Here is an 18863-nt window from a genome sequence, read left to right on the forward strand (position 1 = left end):
TACCTGGATGGTCTAGTGGATTCCCTACTTTCTTCAATATAAGTCTGAATTTTGCAATAAGGCATTCCTGATCTGAGCCACAGTCAGCTCCAGGTCTTGATTTTGCTGATTGTATAGAGCTTCTCCATCTTTGGCTGCAAAGAATATAATCAGTCTCATTTTGGTATTGACCATCTGGTGATGCCAAAACAAAAACAAGGCCCAGTTGTGGATGTGACTGATGATTAACTAAATTAAATTATTTATTTATTTTATACATTAATATTTTTAATAATAATTTAATAATAATGTTAATATATTTTATATATTAATATTAAATCAAATAATTAAATAAATTATTTAAATAAATAGTTATTAAATTATTTAATTTAAATCATTGAATTATTATTAAATTAGTAATAAATTAACATTTACTAAATTTTAATTAATTTAAATGTAAATTCATTAATTTTATTAAATTTAAATTAATTAAAATTTAATTAATTTAATAAATATTGATTAAATTAATAATAAATTAATATTTATTAATTAAAATAAATAAATTAAATAATTTATATAATTTAATATCCTTATTTATTACTTTTATCACCTCTTTCATTTCCAAGTTTGCCATCACTGGATACTCTCTCCTGATTATAGGTATGTTTTCCTGCTTCTTCACCTGTTGGGCAAATTTTGTTTACATGCTGCACTTTGTGATTTTACCATGCTGGTTACTAAATTTTCTTGTTCTCCTTGAAAGAATTTTAGACTTTCTGTAGTAGGCAGTTAAATTGATTTGGAGATTAGTCCAATGCTTTGGAGGCTTGCTTTTAAGCTCTTTAGTGGAAGTTCTACAGTCATTCTAGTTCTAAATTATCCCCATTTCAAAAGTGTTGCCCTCTGGAGTCTCTAGAGAATGCCTGAGTAATTAATTGATATCTGTTCATTCTCACTGGATAGACTTTGAATAATTCACACACCTAGTAGGAGGTGTCCAAATTGTCTTAGAAATTTCTGGTAATTTTTCTTTTCCTTGATCTTGGCAAGCTTCAGAGAATTTTATTCTGCAAGGGTATACTTGATATTTAGTCATAACTGAAGGAAAATCTTTATGTATTTCCATAACAATCTTCTTTTTAGCATAGCTCAATTCCCTATGGAACTCTAGTCCACAAAGTCTCTTGACTTGTCCTTCATCTGACTTTTTTTTCTCATTTCACACAATTTCTGGGTCCCTTTTAGGGTTTTTCTTCCCAGTAGTACAGTCTAGTATTCACCTGCAAGAAAAAAGCCTGGAGAATGGTAGAGCCTACTTATTTGTTTACCTTTTCTCCAAGACCATCATACTGTGCTCCCTGTTGTCCATTGGCTGAAAAAATCATTGCCTTATTTTGTTCTGTTTTCTAGTGGTTTATGGGAAAGATGCTAAGTTTCCATCCTGTTACTCTCTCATAGCCATTACAGAGTTCACTTCTTAGGTCTTTCAATGAGAAAAGAAGAGAGATTCTTGTAGAAGCAGAGATTCTTCAAGGTAAACATCAGAAAACAAAACCAGGATCTTTTCTAATAACACCATCTGATGTGAAGTGTCTGGGGCAAGAAATACTCATGGCAGGTGCCTAGCTGGAAAATGGGCCAGAAAAACATAAGAAGATTTCCTGAGTGCCTACTTAACTATCACTCTGAGGCTCACAAGGCCTTGCCCCATCCTCACCCCATTCACTTTACATTCACATCACTTCTATACCTATCTTTTTCCTCATTCTGAAAATTTCATGCATAGAGAAGTTATTCTTTCATCATAAACATTATTTTATACACCAGAAAAGGTTGATTCCTAGGACATTAAAATATTGACATCAACTATGAATTACTGGTACCTAGTCCCCTGATGCTGGGAGGGATTGGGGGCAGAAGGAACAGGGGACGACAGAGGATGAGATGGTTGGATGGCATCACCGACTCAATGGACATGGGTTTGAGTGGACTCCGGGAGTTGGTGATGGACAGGGAGGCTTGGTGTGCTGTGATTCATGGGGTCGCAAAGAGTTGGACACGACTGAGTGACTGAACTGAACTGAACTGAACTGAGTCCTTTGATGAGAGTTGGGTTGGAGTAAGGAACCCTAGTAAGACTTGTGACCTTGCTGGACTTTCTAAGAACCCTATCTACCAAGATGATTGAATTCAATACATTGATCCTTTCTCCTATTTTCCCCTCTGTCCGCAGCTTGGATGAGGTGGCTTTTCTCATGCATGATTATGACTTGAGAAGAACAACCAATATCTTGGACGTCATGCCAAATGCCTCCCACACACACAGTAGCCTTTTTTATTGGGATTTCCTGTCAACTCTGAATGCAGGCAAATGGTTTTCAGATTCATGGGTAAGACGCATTTCCTGGGTCCAAAACCCTGCATTTACTCTCTCTTGTATGGTCATGTGCTACTCTTGGAGATAAATACAGTGTGTACAGCTGTAATTTTGATGCAAGTGTGAAGGTTTTTACTTGAGAGAGTTGGAGAACATTTCATGCAAAGGTACCATTTGAGCTAAAATAAGATCATTTTTTAAGGGGAACCAAGGGCAATGATAGTGATTTGTTTCAGAGATTGTACTATAATGGACAAGAGGGGATATGGAGTATGTGTGTGTGTGTGTATGAGTGTGTAAGAAAGAAGAAGGGAAAAGTGGTAGGGAGGAGAAGGGAGAGATAGATTGAGAGAAGAATCAGGAAAATATGTTATAACGAGACTATAGTGAAGTTGCTCAGTCATGTCTGACTCCTTGTGACCCCATGGACTGTAGCCTACCAGGCTCCTCAGTCCATGGGATTTTCCAGGCAAGAGTACTAGAGTGGGTTGCCATTTCAGCAGTGCTTAAATAACAAGTTAGAGTGTTTAGAATTATCCTAAGTATTTTAAATGGGTAAAACAAAAGGTCAAATTTGCATGTGATGAAAGTCAAGCCTGACTTTCTCAGAATTATTCTCAGAATAGTTAAAGAAAACAAAAAAAACTTACATTTTCCAGGTTATTATATGTCTAGAGGGAATCCACATGAACTAGGTTTTATCAATCAGATATACTCATTTTTTAAAAATTAATTAATTTTAATTGAAGGCTAATTACAGTATTGTGGTGGTTTTTGCATTTTGAGTCTTTGATTTTGATAGCAAATATATGAGAAGCAAGCATTCATATTACTAGCACCTATGGCAGCAGAGCTAGGATAGTTGGGGGCAGCTGTGGTAATAGCTCTCCTATCAGGTAATTGTGTAATCGGGGAAACAAATTTTCAAAACTTTTGATTATGTACTAGGAATTTTATTTATATTTAATGTTAATCTAGAGGACAAATTTAATCTTTTTTCATAATAAAAATGTGAAAAGTAAAGAATTATGTGAGGGTAGATTTATCCACTTCAAACTCATTCTATGAACTAGTGTTAATATAAGAAATAGCTGAAGATTGATTTGTAATGACTGTATTACCTCAGAATACTTATTTTCATATGAGTATATAGCCTATAAGCACTGTTACCATGTGTGAAAGTAATAGGATCAATCTGATAGTATGGGTTTCTGTGTGTAGGCTCTGTATATATCTCATCATACATGAATAGACACACAGAAACTAGAGATGCTTCATTAGAATGTATGTATATATTGGCTTAGTTAGCCATAGATGATGTATGTTCCAGATGAAAAGACTATTACTGCATCTATTTTGTAACATATGGCTGGTAAAAGTCACACTGGTAAGTGGTGTGACTGAATATGTTATTATAATAAATTTTGGTGGCTTCTTTTAGGATTAACAGTTTCCTGTCAGCATATTTAGATGGTATGCTTGCAGTGCTTTGTTTTGCTATTGCTTTGGCTACTGAGGAGTATCCTGAGACCTCAGCTTCAAATATGGTTATCTGAGTGCAAGTAATAGTTGTTCAGTCATGGCTAACTCTTTGTGACCCCATGGGCTGTAGCCTACCAGACTCCAGGTTCGACTGTGGAACTTTGCTTGCATGCTGTGTGTTCACAGGTGGTCAGAGTGATGATAGCACGTAATTTAAAGATTCGGATGTTTGGATAATTGTCCATAGCAAGATAAATTGGTTTTCTTTGTGAAATGTATTCTGGGTTGCTCTTCATTTGGATGGGTATCATTATGGATTGATACAGTGGTGAGTTGATGATTATTTGTTAGTATACTTGTTCTTCTTGAGATTTCTTGTGAAAATTAAGTAGTTAATCTGATCAGTAGTGAAATAAAAATATATACAGAAATTCTAGGTTGTCCCTGGAAACTTAGATGAGTTCCCCTTTCTCCAGTAAAACCAACCTTTGTGTGGAACATTTTTATATCCTTTTTGTGAAAGTATAAATCTCAAAATTACAGAGATATAATTCTCATACATATAGATAGTAAGCAGGGTATAAATTTTAATTAACATGTTAACGTAGGAACAAAAAGGATGACAAAACCCACTCAAAAGAAAAGTGAGAAAGCAACATACAAATACTCAGTACAACAAAGTAATGTTGAAATTACATTGCTAAGTTGACTACAAATCTAGTGTATTATTTTGGTTAATATACTCTGTGACAATAAAGTTTACTTTTAGAGTTCTCTATCAAAACTCATTTGCATCTTGACTGGACAAAAATATTTTCCTCTTTTATCAGTTTTATAGAAGTCAACATTTAGCTTTTTATTGTCTGTCCCTAATTAATAGTAAATAATTCAAAGAAAGGTACATTCCCCTAAGAATCCAATGACACTTAGATGTGCCTGTTAAGAAAAAGTGCTACCCTGATGCTGGAGGGTTCAGCAAGTCTTAATTCTGAGTTTTGAATAATTTAGGCCCTCTCTTGTGATCATAAATAAACTCTGTAGATTATTTAGAGGCTGATCTTGTGATTTTGTATTATTTGGCTCTGTTGATTTACATCAGTGCAGTTAAAAGGGTCAGTTAACACACATAAAGTTCCTTGTAAAATCAGCAAATCTAGAGCCAGATTGTGTTAAACAACTACTAAGGCTATTAAATGAGGTTCTGTCTAGAGAGTATATAGAGAAATCTAGAATTTTGCTTTTAATAGCCCCTATCATTCCAGAGATCTCTTTCTCACTACTACTTTAAAAATTAGAAGTTCACTTGAACCAGTTTTCACATGTATAGCTACAAATATGGGCAAATTTCTCTCTCCTTTTCCTGCTCATCATTGATCTTTCTTACTACCTGTAATGCTGAGACAATGTGCAACAAGGGACACCATTACAGTTTGCCGAGGAAGGCGTGTATACATTGGTTCCAAATACCAATTATATGTGTATCCTTAGTGGGGATTGGGGGCTTGTCATGTCAGATTGAATGACATGTAATCTGAAATATGATCTTCAGATATGACATTGACAACACAATTTTTCCAGTTATATCCCAGTGTAAAGGGGGGGGGGCATATTTCTATTCAATTTTATGTAGATGACTGCATTGCCCTGAAACATAGTGACTCAATAAAAAGAATTTGTACCTGAATTCAGAGAGGTGGTGAGAACAAGTTACTAAATATTGGATTGGCCAAAAACTCCTTCAGTTATTAAGTAAAAATGAAACATACATTTTAAATTTTTACCAAGATGTTTATTGAACACCATATTGACCTTTTTGTCCCACTACCTTCTGCCATTTTTCTGGCAACTTTGTAATTCTGTCTTCCAAAACTTTTTATCTTTCTGAGCAAAGAACTGTTCCTTATGCAGTCTTTCAGGGAATTGAATTTTTTTTCCCCTAAAAGAATTTTGTGAAGACTGAAATCAATGGAAATCCAAAGGCGCAGTGTCTGGTGAATATGGCAATTGAATCAGAACTTGCCAGCCAAGCTGTAACAGTTTTTGCCTGATCATCAAATAAATGTGCAGTCTTACATTACCCTGTTGGAAGATTATTTTCTGTTGACTAATTCTGGATGCCTTTCATTGAATGCTGTTTTCAGTTAGTCTAACTGAGAGCAGTGCTTGTTGGAATTTATTGTTTGCTTTTCCTGAAGAAGCTCATACTGGAGGACTCCCTTCCAATCCCACTACATACACAATGTCACATTCTATAGGTGAGGACCAACCTTTGGTGTGGTTGATGGTGGTTCATTTTGCTTGTGCTTGATCTCTTCTGTTCCACATTATTGTACAGTATCCACTTTTCATCATCCATCACAATTGGTTTTAGGGAATGTTTTTGTTATGTTTAAGTAGAGAGTTGCATGAAATATTTTCAAGAAAATCTTTTTCACGTAACTTATGTAGAACCCAAGCATCAAAGCAATAAACATAATCAAGTTAGTGAAAATTATTTTGAGTGCTTGATTTGGATATTTTGAGTAAGTCGGCTATCTCTTTGTGGTGTAACTTTGTTCTTAATTAATGTCTTGATTTGATTACTATCAATTTCAACTAGTCTCCTGTCCAGTGAGAAATCTCCAGGACTAAATTTCACATACCACTTTTGACATGTTCCATCAGTCACAGCACCTTCTCCATACACTGCACATTTTTGGGGGCATGTTTCAGTTGTGCTTTTGCCTTTCTTGAAATAATAAAAGTATAATATGCTAAAAATTTTGCTTTTTTGATTCCATCTTCCATATTAAAATAGCTACACAATTTCTGTATGATTCAGGGAACTCAGATCTGGTGCTCTGTAACAGCATAGAGGGATGGGATGGGGTGGGAGGTGGGAGGGAAGTTCATGAGGGAGGGGACATATGTAATACCTATGGCTGATTCATGCTGATATGTGGCAGAAAACAGCACAATTTTTAAAAGTTCTGCATCCCGGCTCCTGTGTAGAAAAAAATAAATAAATAAAAATAAAATAGCTACATAAAAATTCACCAATTTTGGTAAGTTTTTAAAAAAATGCACACTGATATGACAGCAGTCACAATAGAACCTAAGAAAATTGTTTCGAATGAAGTTTAAAGACAACTAATTGCTTCTAGAGCCATCTTATGGGAAAAGACCAATGAACCTTTTGGCCACCCCAATATTTATTATGTTATGCCTTCTTGATGTTTTTACCCTTTTATCATTACATCATGACTTTTTGTACCTTGTTATTATTTTGCCTTGAGATTTATATTTTGGGGCATAAGTATGACTATACCTGCTTTCTTTTATTTACCATTCGCTTGGAATATCATCTTCAGTTCTTTCATTTTGAGTCTGTATGTATCTTTAGGATTGAAAAAAGTGTCCTGAAGATACCATGCAGTTCAGTCTTGATTTTTAATCCGCCCCACCACTCTGTGCCTTTTGATTTGGTGAGTCCATCCATTTACATCTCAGATGATTGTTGATATGTAATAATATACTACTGTGAATTTATCTTCTGTTTTTTGATTGTTTCGTATCTCTATTGCTTCTTTTTTCTTGTGTTTCTGTCTTTTTAATTGGTGGTTTTTCATGGTTATTTGCTCAGTTTTCCTCGTTATGTTTGCTGTCTGTACTCTAGATTTTTGTTTTCTGAGTACTATGAGGTTTGAATAGAAAATCTTTCTTGTAGTTTGAATAGTTCTTTTCCTGTTGACAGCAATTTATCTTAACTTGCTGTCCTCCCTTTTTATATTTTTACTGTAGAAATTCTGTCTCTTTATTCTGTGAGTTTTTTGCTACACTGTGGCTGCTATAGTTATTTTCAAAGCTCTTTCCTTTAATCTTTATGTTTAGTGTTTACCACTCTATTCTAAACTTGAGTTACAGTTTTCTTCCTTAACTGAGAACTGTGTATACTTTTATCTTCTCATTTCAGGTGGAAGAGCTCCTGTCAACATTTCTTGTAAGGCAGATTTAGTGGTGAAGAACTCTTTCAGCATTGTTTGTCTGGGAGAGCCTGAATTTCTCCTTCATATCTAAAGAATAACTTTGTTAGAGTGTTCTGGGCAAGCGTTTTTAAATCTTTCAATACTTTCAGTATGTCATTGCACTCTTTCCTGGCCTATCGAGTTGTGGCTGGTAGTCTAATGGGGGGTTCCTTTGGGCAATACTTAATTCCCCCTCCCCCTGCCCCGGTTTCCTTTATTTATCACTGACCCTCACACCTTGATTATAATGTGTCTTGGAGAAGGTCGTTTTACACTAAGATGAGGTGATCTATTAGTTTTGTGGGTTTGTATCTGGATTTGTACCTGGATTTGTCCAAAGACAAAGACCTGGATTTGTCTGTTTTTGCCCAGGTTTGGGAAGTCCCCAGCTGTTACTTCTTTACGTAAATGCTGGGCCACCTTTTCCTTCTCTTATTTTGGTACACCTATTATATGTATTTTGGCTGTCCTAATGAATGTGATAATGTTTCTTCACTTTTTAAAAAATCTTAGTTCTCTCTCCTCTTCCACCCAAAACATTTGTAGATTCCCTTCTTCCAGGTCATTTATTGTTTCATTTGATTTGTTCTATTTCAAAGACTTTCTCATGCATTCTTCATTGTATTTGTTGAGTTCTTAAGCTCCAGAATTTGGGTTTGGTCTTTTTTAAGAATTGAAAAATTCCCCAAATTAAAACACACAGTTCAGTTCAGTTGCTCAGTCGTGTCCGACTCTTTGTGACCCCATGAACTGCAGCACACCAGGCCTCCCTGTCCATCACCAACTCCCGGAGTTTACTCAAACTCATGTCCATCGAGTCAGTGATGCCATCCAACCATCTCATCCTCTGTCATCCCCTTCTCCTCCTGCCCCCAATTCCTCCCAGCATCAGGGTCTTTCCCAATGAGTCAACTCTTCGCATGAGGTGGCCAAAGCATTGGAGTTTCAGCTTCAGCATCAGTCCTTCCAATGAACACCCAGGACTTATCTTCTTTATGATGGACTGGTTGGCTCTCCTTGCAGTCCAAGGGACTCTCAAGAACTTCTCCAACACCACAGTTCAAAAGCGTCAATTCTTTGGTGCTCAGCTTTCTTCACAATCCAACTCTCACATCCATACATGACCACTGGAAAAACCATAGCCTTGACTAGATGGACCTTTGTTGGCAAAGTAATGTCTCTGCTTTTTAATATGCTGTCTAGGTTGGTCATAACTTTCCTTCCAAGGAGTAAGCGTCTTTTAATTTCATGGCTGCAATCACCATCCACAGTGATTTTGGAGCCCAGAAAAATAAAGTCTGACACTGTTTCCAGTTTCCCCATCTATTTCCCATGAAGTGATGGGACCAGATGCCATGATCTTAGTTTTCTGAATGTTGAACTTTAAGCCAACTTTTTCATTCTCCTCTTTCACTTTCATCAAGAGGCTCTTTAGTTCCTCTTCACTTTCTGCCATAAGGGTGGTATCATCTGCATATCTGAGGTTATTGATATTTCTCCCGGCAATCTTGATTCCAGCTTGTGCTTCTTCCAGCCCAGTGTTTCTCATGATGTACTCTGCATATAAGTTAAATTAGCAGGGTGATAATATACAGCCTTGATGTTCTCCTTTTCCTATTTGGAACCAGTCTGTTGTTCCATGTCCAGTTCTAACTGTTGCTTCCTGACCTGCATGTAGGTTTCTCAAGAGGCAGGTCAGGTGGTCTGGTATGCCCATCTCTTTCAGAATTTTCCACAGTTTACTGTGATCCACACAGTCAAAGGCTTTGCATAGTCAATAAAGCAGAAATAGATGTTTTTCTGGAACTCTCTTGCTTTTTCGATGATCCAGTGGATGTTGGCAATTTGATCTCTGGTTCCTCTGCCTTTTCTAAAACCAGCTTGAACATCTGGAAGTTCTTGGTTCACGTATTGCTGAAGCCTGGCTTGGATAATTTTGAGCATTACTTTATTAGCGTGTGAGATGAATGTAACTGTGCGGTAGTTTGAGCATTCTTTGGGATTGGAATGAAAACTGACACACAGAGACACCTCTAAATAACCCATAGAGATAGTGGGAAATCTCAGAGAAAATTAGATATATTTTGAATTGAATGCAAGAAAATACAACATTGGGACTCCCCTGGTGTTCTAGTTACCAGTGCAGGGAACCCAGGTTTGATCTGTGGTCTGAGAAGATCCGACATGCCCTGGATCAGGTAAGCCACATTTGCCATAACTGCTGAGCCCATATGCCGCAGCTACTGAAGCCTGCATGCCTCGAGCCTATGCTTGACAATGGAAAGCCACTGCAATGAGAAGCTCGTGCACTGCAAAGAAGAGTAGCCCCCCTTAGCTGCAATTAGAGAAGGCCTGTGCATTGAGCAATGAAGACGCAGCACAGCCAAAAATAAATATTTAAAAAATTGGTGGAAAGCAACTACAGCAGTGATTAGAGAAAAACTCCTAGGATTATCTGTTTATATTAGGAAAGAAGAATATCAATAAAAAAATCTAAGCTTCCTCTTTGATAAGCTAGAAAAAGAGGGTCAAATTTAACTTGTGGTAAGCAGAAGAGAAAAAAGAATAAACGGCACGAATCGGTGAAATGGGAACAGAGAAAAAGTAAACCTCAATGAAACAAAAGCTTATTCTTTAAAGAGATCAACAAAATTGATAAACATCTGGTCAACTGACCAAGACAAAAAGAGGAAACACACAAATTTCCAACACTGGGAAGGAAAGAATGTGCTTTAGTACGGACCCTCTAGTCATTAACAATGGTAAAATGGAAGTGAACAGTGGAATTGGCTCACATTGGCTCAAGGACAAAATATTACATTTCACATCTTTCAGAACCAGTTGTTAATCCAGTTATGAAATTGGGCATGGTTGTAGTATTTAAGTAACAAAAGTTGGCAAACTCTCTAAATCAGGTGTTTATATTCCTGGAGAGCCCTTTGCATACTATAGTCTAGGAACAACACCATGCACATAAATCTGCTAGTTTAGATGAAATGGAACAGTTCTCTGTATCATGAAAATTCAATTAACAATCAAGTTAAGAAAAAAGAATTTTATTTGAGCCAAACTGAAGATTTTATTTGAGCCAAACGCAGGAGACAGACGCTCAGAAGATCTGAGAACTGTTGCAGTGATTGATGTTGAAGACACAATCATATATGTTTATGAGACAAATCATCATACATCAAAATGACATGCTGACATTTTACATAATATTCCCCAAAGATAAATAGTCCAGATAAGCACATATAAAGTGAGTAGCAAGTCACCGTGAACCCTTACAGAGTTGAGAAAGAAAACTAATCTTTTAAGAAGTTACATTGGTAACATCAGAAGAAAAGCAAAAAATGATCTTTACAGCTGAGCAGGTGTTCCCACCACAAGGCAGAGGCACACTGTATGTTAAAGGAGTGGGGTGGGGGGAAGGAGGCCCAAAGGACAGAGAAAGAGCATTTTATCCTTCAATTTTCTTTTCCTGCCTTAAAATACAAATTTTTATCTTTTGAAAAACTCAATAAGAAATATATAACCTAAACAGTGTTATGTATCTATTAAAGAAACTGAGTTTGTAGTGTAAAAACTTCCAGCAGAAAATTCCAGGTGCATTTGTGCTCACTGGTGAATTCTATGATGTGTACAAGAAAAAATTATACTGATTCCATAAGTATCTTCTAGAAAATCCAGCAAGAGAGGATAATTCCCTGTGTAAATTAGATAAACCCAGTATTTCTCTGATAGCAAATCTGTAAAAAGGCATTTTAAGAAATCTAAAGACTGGTACCCCTCACGAATATAGATAGAAATATCCTCAAAAAATCCAACAACATGTAAAAAGCAGAACATATATTGATCAAAGGGTTTTTTGTTTTTCATGAGAATGCAAGTTTGGTGTTTACAGTTTAAAAATGAATGATTTTTTTTATCATGTTAACATACACAAAGAAGAAAGTCATATAATCTCAATACATGCAGAAAGATCATTTGATAAAATTCAGCTTTGTTCTTTAAAAAAAAACTGTGTAGATTAAAAATAGAAAGTTTTTTAACTTGTTAGAGGTAATCTATTATATACTTATAGCTGTCATTATACTAATGGTGAAAGACTGAATTAATACATTTTCCATAAGACTTGGAAAAAGAGAGATTGTCTTACCAATCAATTCAACATTATATTGAGTCCTCACCAGTACAATAGGGAGTAAATAGGCATAGCTGTTGGAAAGGAAGAAATAAAATTATTTCTATTTGCAGAGGACCTGATTGTATAAAATCCCTGGGAATTATAACAATATCTAAGAACTGAGTTTAGTTTGGACATGAATACAAGGTCAATATTTACAGAAAAAACAAACCCCCAAAACCTTAATCTAGTCAGAGAGGACTTCTGGTTTCCACTTTGACCTACGAAGAGCTTGAAAGTTGTCAATCCTATCCTTAAAACAAGAGAAAAAAGCCAACTTGAAAAGAAATGACTCTTAGATCTATCTGAGAAATGAAGTCACAAGGCAAAGCAGCCCTCTGAAATCTGGAGAGACAGATGAGTGGAGAATCACAACCAAAATCAAGTTTCCAGAAGTAGAAGCCGCTGGAGCCAGCAGCAGGTACAAGTAGTTTACGTAGGAGGTCATTTTGAATAATTACTGGAAGCTGAGTGTGGACTATCCTGAGACTTAAAAACTCTTGCAGGCCTAGTTTTATACAGGCCCCCATATTTTATGGCTTTTCCTTCCAGGAACTCCATCAGGTTCTTGTAGTTAAGAGTGAGGAAAAACAAACAAAAACCCTCTCCTGTTTTGGGCTGGAGGAGGAGAAAGTAGCTCTTAAAAATTTTTTTTTTTAATTGCAGAATAATTACTTTACAATATTATGATGGTTTTTGCCATACATCTGTATGAATCAGCTGTAGGCAAACATGTGTCCCTTCCATCCTGAATCCCTCTCCCACCTCCTTCCCCACCCCAGCCCTCTAGGTTGTCATAGAGCACCAGCTTTGTGTACCCCGTGTTATACATCAAACTCCCACTGACTATCTGTTTACATACGGTAATGTATGTTTCAATGGTATTACCTCAAATCATCCCACCTTCTCCTTCTTCCACTGAGTCCAAAAGTCTGTTCTTTATGTTTGTGCCTCCTTTGCTGTCCTACATGTAGGAATGTTGGTACTGTCTTTCTAGATTCCATATATGTGTGTTAATATATGACATTTATTGTTCTCTTTCTGACTTACTTGACTCGGTATAATAGGCTCAGGGTTCATCCACCTCATTAGAACTGACTCAAATGTGTTTCTTTTTATAGCTTAGTAATATTCCCTTGTACATATGTGCCACAACTGCCTTGTGTTCCCCAGGTGGTGCCAGAGGTAAACAACCCACCTGCCAATGCAGGTTAGATGTAATAGATGTAGGCTCAATCCCTGGGTCAGGAAGATCCCCTGGAGGAGGGAATGGCAACCCACTCTAGCATTCTTGCCTGGAAAATCCCATGGACAGAGGAGCCTGGCAAGCTGCAGTCCATAGTCTTGCACAGAGATGGACATGACTGAAGCGACTTAGCACCCACGCACCGTAACTTCCTTACCCGTTCATCTGCCGATGGACATCTAGGTTGCTTCCATGTCCTAGCTATTGTAAATAGTGCTGCATTAATGGTTTCCTCAGGGTATATGCTCAGTAGTGGGTTTGCTGGGTCCTGTGGTAGTTTTATTTCTAGGTTTTTTAAGGTATCTCCATACTCTCCTCCAGAGTAGTTGTATCTGTTTGCATTCATACCAACAGTTTAAGAGAGTTCCCTTTTCTTCCTACCCTCTCTAGCATTTATTGTCTGTAGACATTTTGATGATGGCCATTCTGACTTGCATGAGATGATACTTCATTGTGGTTTTGATTTGCATTTCTGTAATAATGAGTGATGTTGAGCATCTTTTCATGTGTTGGTTAGCCATCTGTATGTTTTCTCTGGAGAAATGTCTGTTTAGGTCTTTTGCCCACTTTTTGATTGGGTTGTTTATTTTTCTAGTAGTGAGCTGCATGAACTGCTTGTTTATTTTGGAGATTGATTCTTTGCCAGTTGTTTTGTTTGCTATTATTTTCTCCCATTCTGAGGGTTGTCATTTCACCTTGCTTAGAATTTCCTTCCTTGTGCAAAAGCTTTTAAGTACAATTAGGTCCCATTTGCTTATTTTTGTCAATACATCATGCTCTCCATTACAAAGTGCTTCCAAGGGGAACCACTTTCAGTCAATTTAGTCACTCAGTTGAGTCCAACTCTTTGTGACCCCATGAATCACAGCACGCCAGGCCTCCCTGTCCATCACCAACTCCTGGAGTTTACTCAAACTCATGTCCATCGAGTCAGTGATGCCATCCAGCCATCTCATCCTCTGTCATCCCCTTCTCCTCCTGCCCTCAATCCCTCCCAGCGTCAGGGTCTTTTCCAATGAGTCAACTCTTCGCATGAGGTGGCCAAAGTACTGGAGTTTCAGCTTCAGCATCAGTCCTTCCAATGAACACCCAGGACTGATCTCCTTTAGGCTGGCTCTTCTTGCACTCCAAGGGACTCTCAAGAGTCTTCTCCAACACCACAGTTCAACAGCATCAATTCTTCGGCACTCAGCTTTCTTCACAGTCCAACTCTCACATCCATACATGACTACTTTAGCATAACCTTATTTAACATGCCAGAAGGGCAATTAACCAACTCCATTTCCTTCTAGCTTTTTTGTCTCATGTATGGGTGGAGATAAAATGCTAAGAAATGCTTCTGAATGATAGCTCAAAGTCTCAAACCCACTGAAAAAATTAAGATTTAATTAATAAGATTATAGAATGCTTTCCTCCCCTGATATCTTACCAGTACATGAACAGGGCTTCAGTATAATAAAAGTGGTTTATGACTGAGAGCTGCTACACAGACTGTGTTTAAGAAGGAGTTCTTAAGGAAATCACAGAAATAGGGTAGGACACAAACAAACAAGGAAGCTGTATCCTATGGTACCTATAGCTACCGCAAACATTAAACATAATTCAGGTCTTAGTAGATTCACATAAAAGCTCACACTAAAAGCACAGTTATCTCAGTTTCTTTTATCTATTGCATCATGTCCATCTTCCAACAAAAAATTCTAAAGAATAAGAATAAGCGCAGTATGAAGAGACAAAACAAGCATCGCTACCAGATTCAGATATAATACAGATTTTGGATATATCAGCAAATATAAAATAACCATGATTAATATATTAAGGGCTGTAATGAAGAAAGTAGACAACGTGCGAGAAAAGATAGGCAATGTAAGCAGAGAGGTGGAAGCTCTAAGAAAGAATCAAATGAAAAGCTTCCAAATCAAACATATTTAATAGATATGAAGAACGCCTCTGATGGGCTCATCCTCATCAAGGATTAGGAAGAAATCAGTGCTGTTGAAGATGTCTGGAAACTTCCTAAACTGAAATGCAAAGAGGAAAGTGAACAAAAAGGACAAGTCAGAATAGCCAAGAATTGTGGGACAGTCACAAAAGATATAACATATATGTAATAAGTAAACCAAATGGAGAAGAATGAGGGAAAGGAACGGAAGAAATATATGAAGTAATAATGACTGAAAATTTTCAGTCACTGTTGAGCTCAATGACTGGACATGTCACTTCCAGTTTACCTGTTAGTTAAAAATTGTACTTGTGATTATCTTTTAAGCTTTGGTTTTCTCATTTTTAATATATGCAGTGGTCAAATTAAATAGTGCATTTGGTGTTTCTCTCTCTCTCTTTATTTGCAAGCTGCATCTTACTGTTGTTGTGGTTCAGTTGCCCAGTCGTGTCCGACCCTTTGCAGCCTATGGACTGCAGCACACCAGGCCTCCCTGTCCCTCACCATCTCCCGGAGTTTGCCCAAGTTCATGTTCATTGCATCAGTGATCTGTTTAGCCATCTCATCCTCTGAGGCCCTTTTCTCCTTCTGCTCTCAGTTTTTCCCAGCATCAGGGACTTCTCTAATAAGTTATCTGTTTGCATCACATGACCCAAAACTGGAGCTTCAGCTTCAGCACCAGTCTTTCCAGTGAATATTCAGGGTTAATCTCCCTTACACTGGAGCCTTTAATTGTGTGGATCATGACAAACAGTGGAAAGCTCTTAGAGAAGGGAATACCAGACCAGACCATCTTACTGTTACCATAGTCCAATTCTAAGAAGAGCCCAAAATAATTTTCAGTGACCGCTGTCATGAAACTTATGTTTTATTTGTTTCTGTGTCTTATCTCCCTCACTAAATTGAATATTTTGATAACAGGATTTGAGTTTTAGGAACACGCAGAGTATCCTTGCTGAATGAATGGTTATCTAGTATTCAGGGCTTAGTAAGTAAATCTCACACTCCTTTCTCCTCTGTCAGTGTCATTGAAAATGTACAGTTAATGGCACTTTTAAGTTAAATTTCCTGAAACACTGCATTGCAAGTAGCATCCACTGCCACAAAACGAAGGCAATGCAAGTCCTTTAGACTGCATTTAATTAACCCTTCCCTAATCAAGCCACAGTTGATCTTTAATCTGGTACAACATGAAGTGTTAGCAGTGGTGCTAACAAAAATAAGTTCAGGGCTTCACTATTTTTGATAACTACTCAGGCTAAGGGCTTCCCTGGTAACTTAGCTGGTAAAGAATCTGCCTCCAATGCAGGAGACCTGGGTTTGATCCCTGGGTTGGGAAGAGCCCCTGGAGGGGGGGGACAGCCCACTCCAGTATTCTTCCCTATGGAATTCCCATCGACAGAGGAGCCTGGTGGGCTACACACCATGGGGTCACAAAAAGTCAGAAAATACTAGGCGAATAAGCGCAGAAGCACTCAGGCTAAGGAATTTAAACTGTTATGTTGTACACCTAAGGCTTGGGTTATGTCATTTATCACATCAAACAAAGTGAAAGACACATTTTTAAAATCACCTCAGATTATTCAGTTCCTGGTGGTGGGATTCATATCCTTAGAAGGCTGTTTCCTAGGAAATATGTTATTCCTTCATATGCTTATTAAGCAGATATGGTTTACTGAGGGTTTGGAGAGTCCTGCAGTTGGAGAGGTGTTAACAGGCCCACAGTCTAACCCTGCCCTGTGTTACCATCAAAAAGCCTGATTGCCACATATTTAAAGAACACAGGAGTTATACAAGAAAAATGCTATCAACTTTGGTAAACTTTGAGTATGTTTCCTTTGAGAATTGTCATGACAAACATTCAACTATTACACCAAAAGTACATTTTATCTTCTTCTAGGTCAGGGATGTTTCTTTTCATTTAGGTATTACAGGAAGAGTAGTACCAAAATGAAATAATTATTAGATACATGAAATAATCATTAAATAATCATTAAATACATACGTGAAAATAATTATTAATAAAATTTCAAATTGTCTGACTAGTAACATCTTGGAGAAACTTAATTACAGTTAGAGTGATGATTGTGTAGAAAACCTTAGAGTTAAGCAGATTATTATTTTTAGTAAGACAATAATAAAAGAAAATGATATATGATATCATAAATATCATATTTATGATAGGTGAAATCAAAAGTGTATAACATTAGGACTTCCCTGATGGTCCAGTGGTTAAGAATCCACCTGCTGATGCAGAAGAAATGGGTTTGATCCCTGGCCTGGAAAGATTCCTCATGCTGTGGGGCAACCAAACCCATGTGGCACAATTACTGAGCCCATGTGCTGTAACTACTAAAGCCCGCATGTCCTAAAGCCCATGCTCTACACAAGTGAGGCCATCACAGTGAGAAACTTGTGCACTGCAACTAGAGAATAGCCCCCATGCAGCCTAAACAAATTATTTAAAAGTGTATAAGCTTAAACAAATAAAAGAAAGTATGGCCAGAAAGATGAGGAATGGAAGCATTCAAAGGAGAGTCTGGTATTTAACAGGAGAATCTTTTCCCAAGGCTATTTGATGAAAGCTGTGCTACTTCATGCAACTGTTTGCTTGTGCCGAGGATGTTGGGGCAGCTGTTGACTTCTGTTCATTTAGCTATTACATGAAGCTGTTAAAGTCCTGCATTCAATTTGCCAGCAAATCTGGAAAACTCAGCAGTGGCCACAGGACTGGAAAAGGTCAGTTTTCATTCCAATCCCAAAGAAAGGCAATGCCAAAGAATGTTCAAACCACCACACAATTGCACTCATCTCACATGCTAGCAAAGTAATGCTCAAAATTCTCCAAGGAAGGCTTCGACAGTATGTGAACCGAGAACTCCCAGATGTTTAAGTGGGATTTAGAAAAGGCAGAAAAACCAGAGATCAAATTGCCAACATTCCTTGGAGATGGCAAGTAAGAGAGTTCCAAAAAAACATCTGCTTCTGCTTTATTGACTATGGCAAAGCCTTTGACTGTGTGGATCACAACAAACTGTGGAATACTCTTAAAGATGTGGGAATACCAGACCACCTGACCTGCCTCCTGAGAAATCTGTATGCAGGTAAAGAAGCAACAGTTAAAACTGGACATGGAACAATGGACTGGTTCCAAATTGGGAAAGAAGTACATCAAGACTGTATATTGTCACCCTGCTTGTTTAACTTATATGCAGAATACATCTTGCAAAATGCCAGGCTGGATGAAACACAAGCTAGAATCAAGATTGCTGGGAGAAATATCAATAACCTCAGATATGCAGATGACACCACCCTTATTGCAGAAAGCAAAGAGGAACAGAGGAGCCTCTTGATGAAAGTGAAAGAGGAGAGTGAAAAAGCTGGCTTAAAACTCAACGTTCAAAAAATGAAATCACGGCATCCAGTCCTATCACTTCATGGCAAATGATGGGGAAACAATGGAAACAGTGACAGACTATTTTTTTGGCTCCAAAATCACTGCAGATGGTGCCTGCAACCATGAAATTAAAAGACACTACTCCTTGGAAGATAAGTTATGACCAACCTAGACTGCATATTAAAAAGCAGAGACGTTACTTTATTGACCAAGGTCTGCCTGGTCAAAGCTATGCTTTTTCCAGCAGTCATGT

The 18863-nt window shown here is 37.4% G+C and overlaps 1 protein-coding gene across 1 annotated transcript in view; it reads left to right on the forward strand.

Moving 5' to 3' along the window:
* LOC122431460 (glycerophosphodiester phosphodiesterase domain-containing protein 4-like) overlaps positions 1-18863 on the forward strand; it is a 108250-nt gene that overhangs the window by 39844 nt on the left and 49543 nt on the right. The window contains exons 10-11 of the mRNA XM_043452790.1: positions 2213-2353; positions 13561-13570. Of these exons, the coding sequence (XP_043308725.1) occupies positions 2213-2353; positions 13561-13570 (151 nt within the window). The remainder of the gene's footprint in view (positions 1-2212; positions 2354-13560; positions 13571-18863) is intronic.

The sequence above is a fragment of the Cervus canadensis genome, chromosome 29 (genome assembly GCF_019320065.1).
Source record: "Cervus canadensis isolate Bull #8, Minnesota chromosome 29, ASM1932006v1, whole genome shotgun sequence".
Classification (NCBI taxonomy): domain Eukaryota; kingdom Metazoa; phylum Chordata; class Mammalia; order Artiodactyla; family Cervidae; genus Cervus; species Cervus canadensis.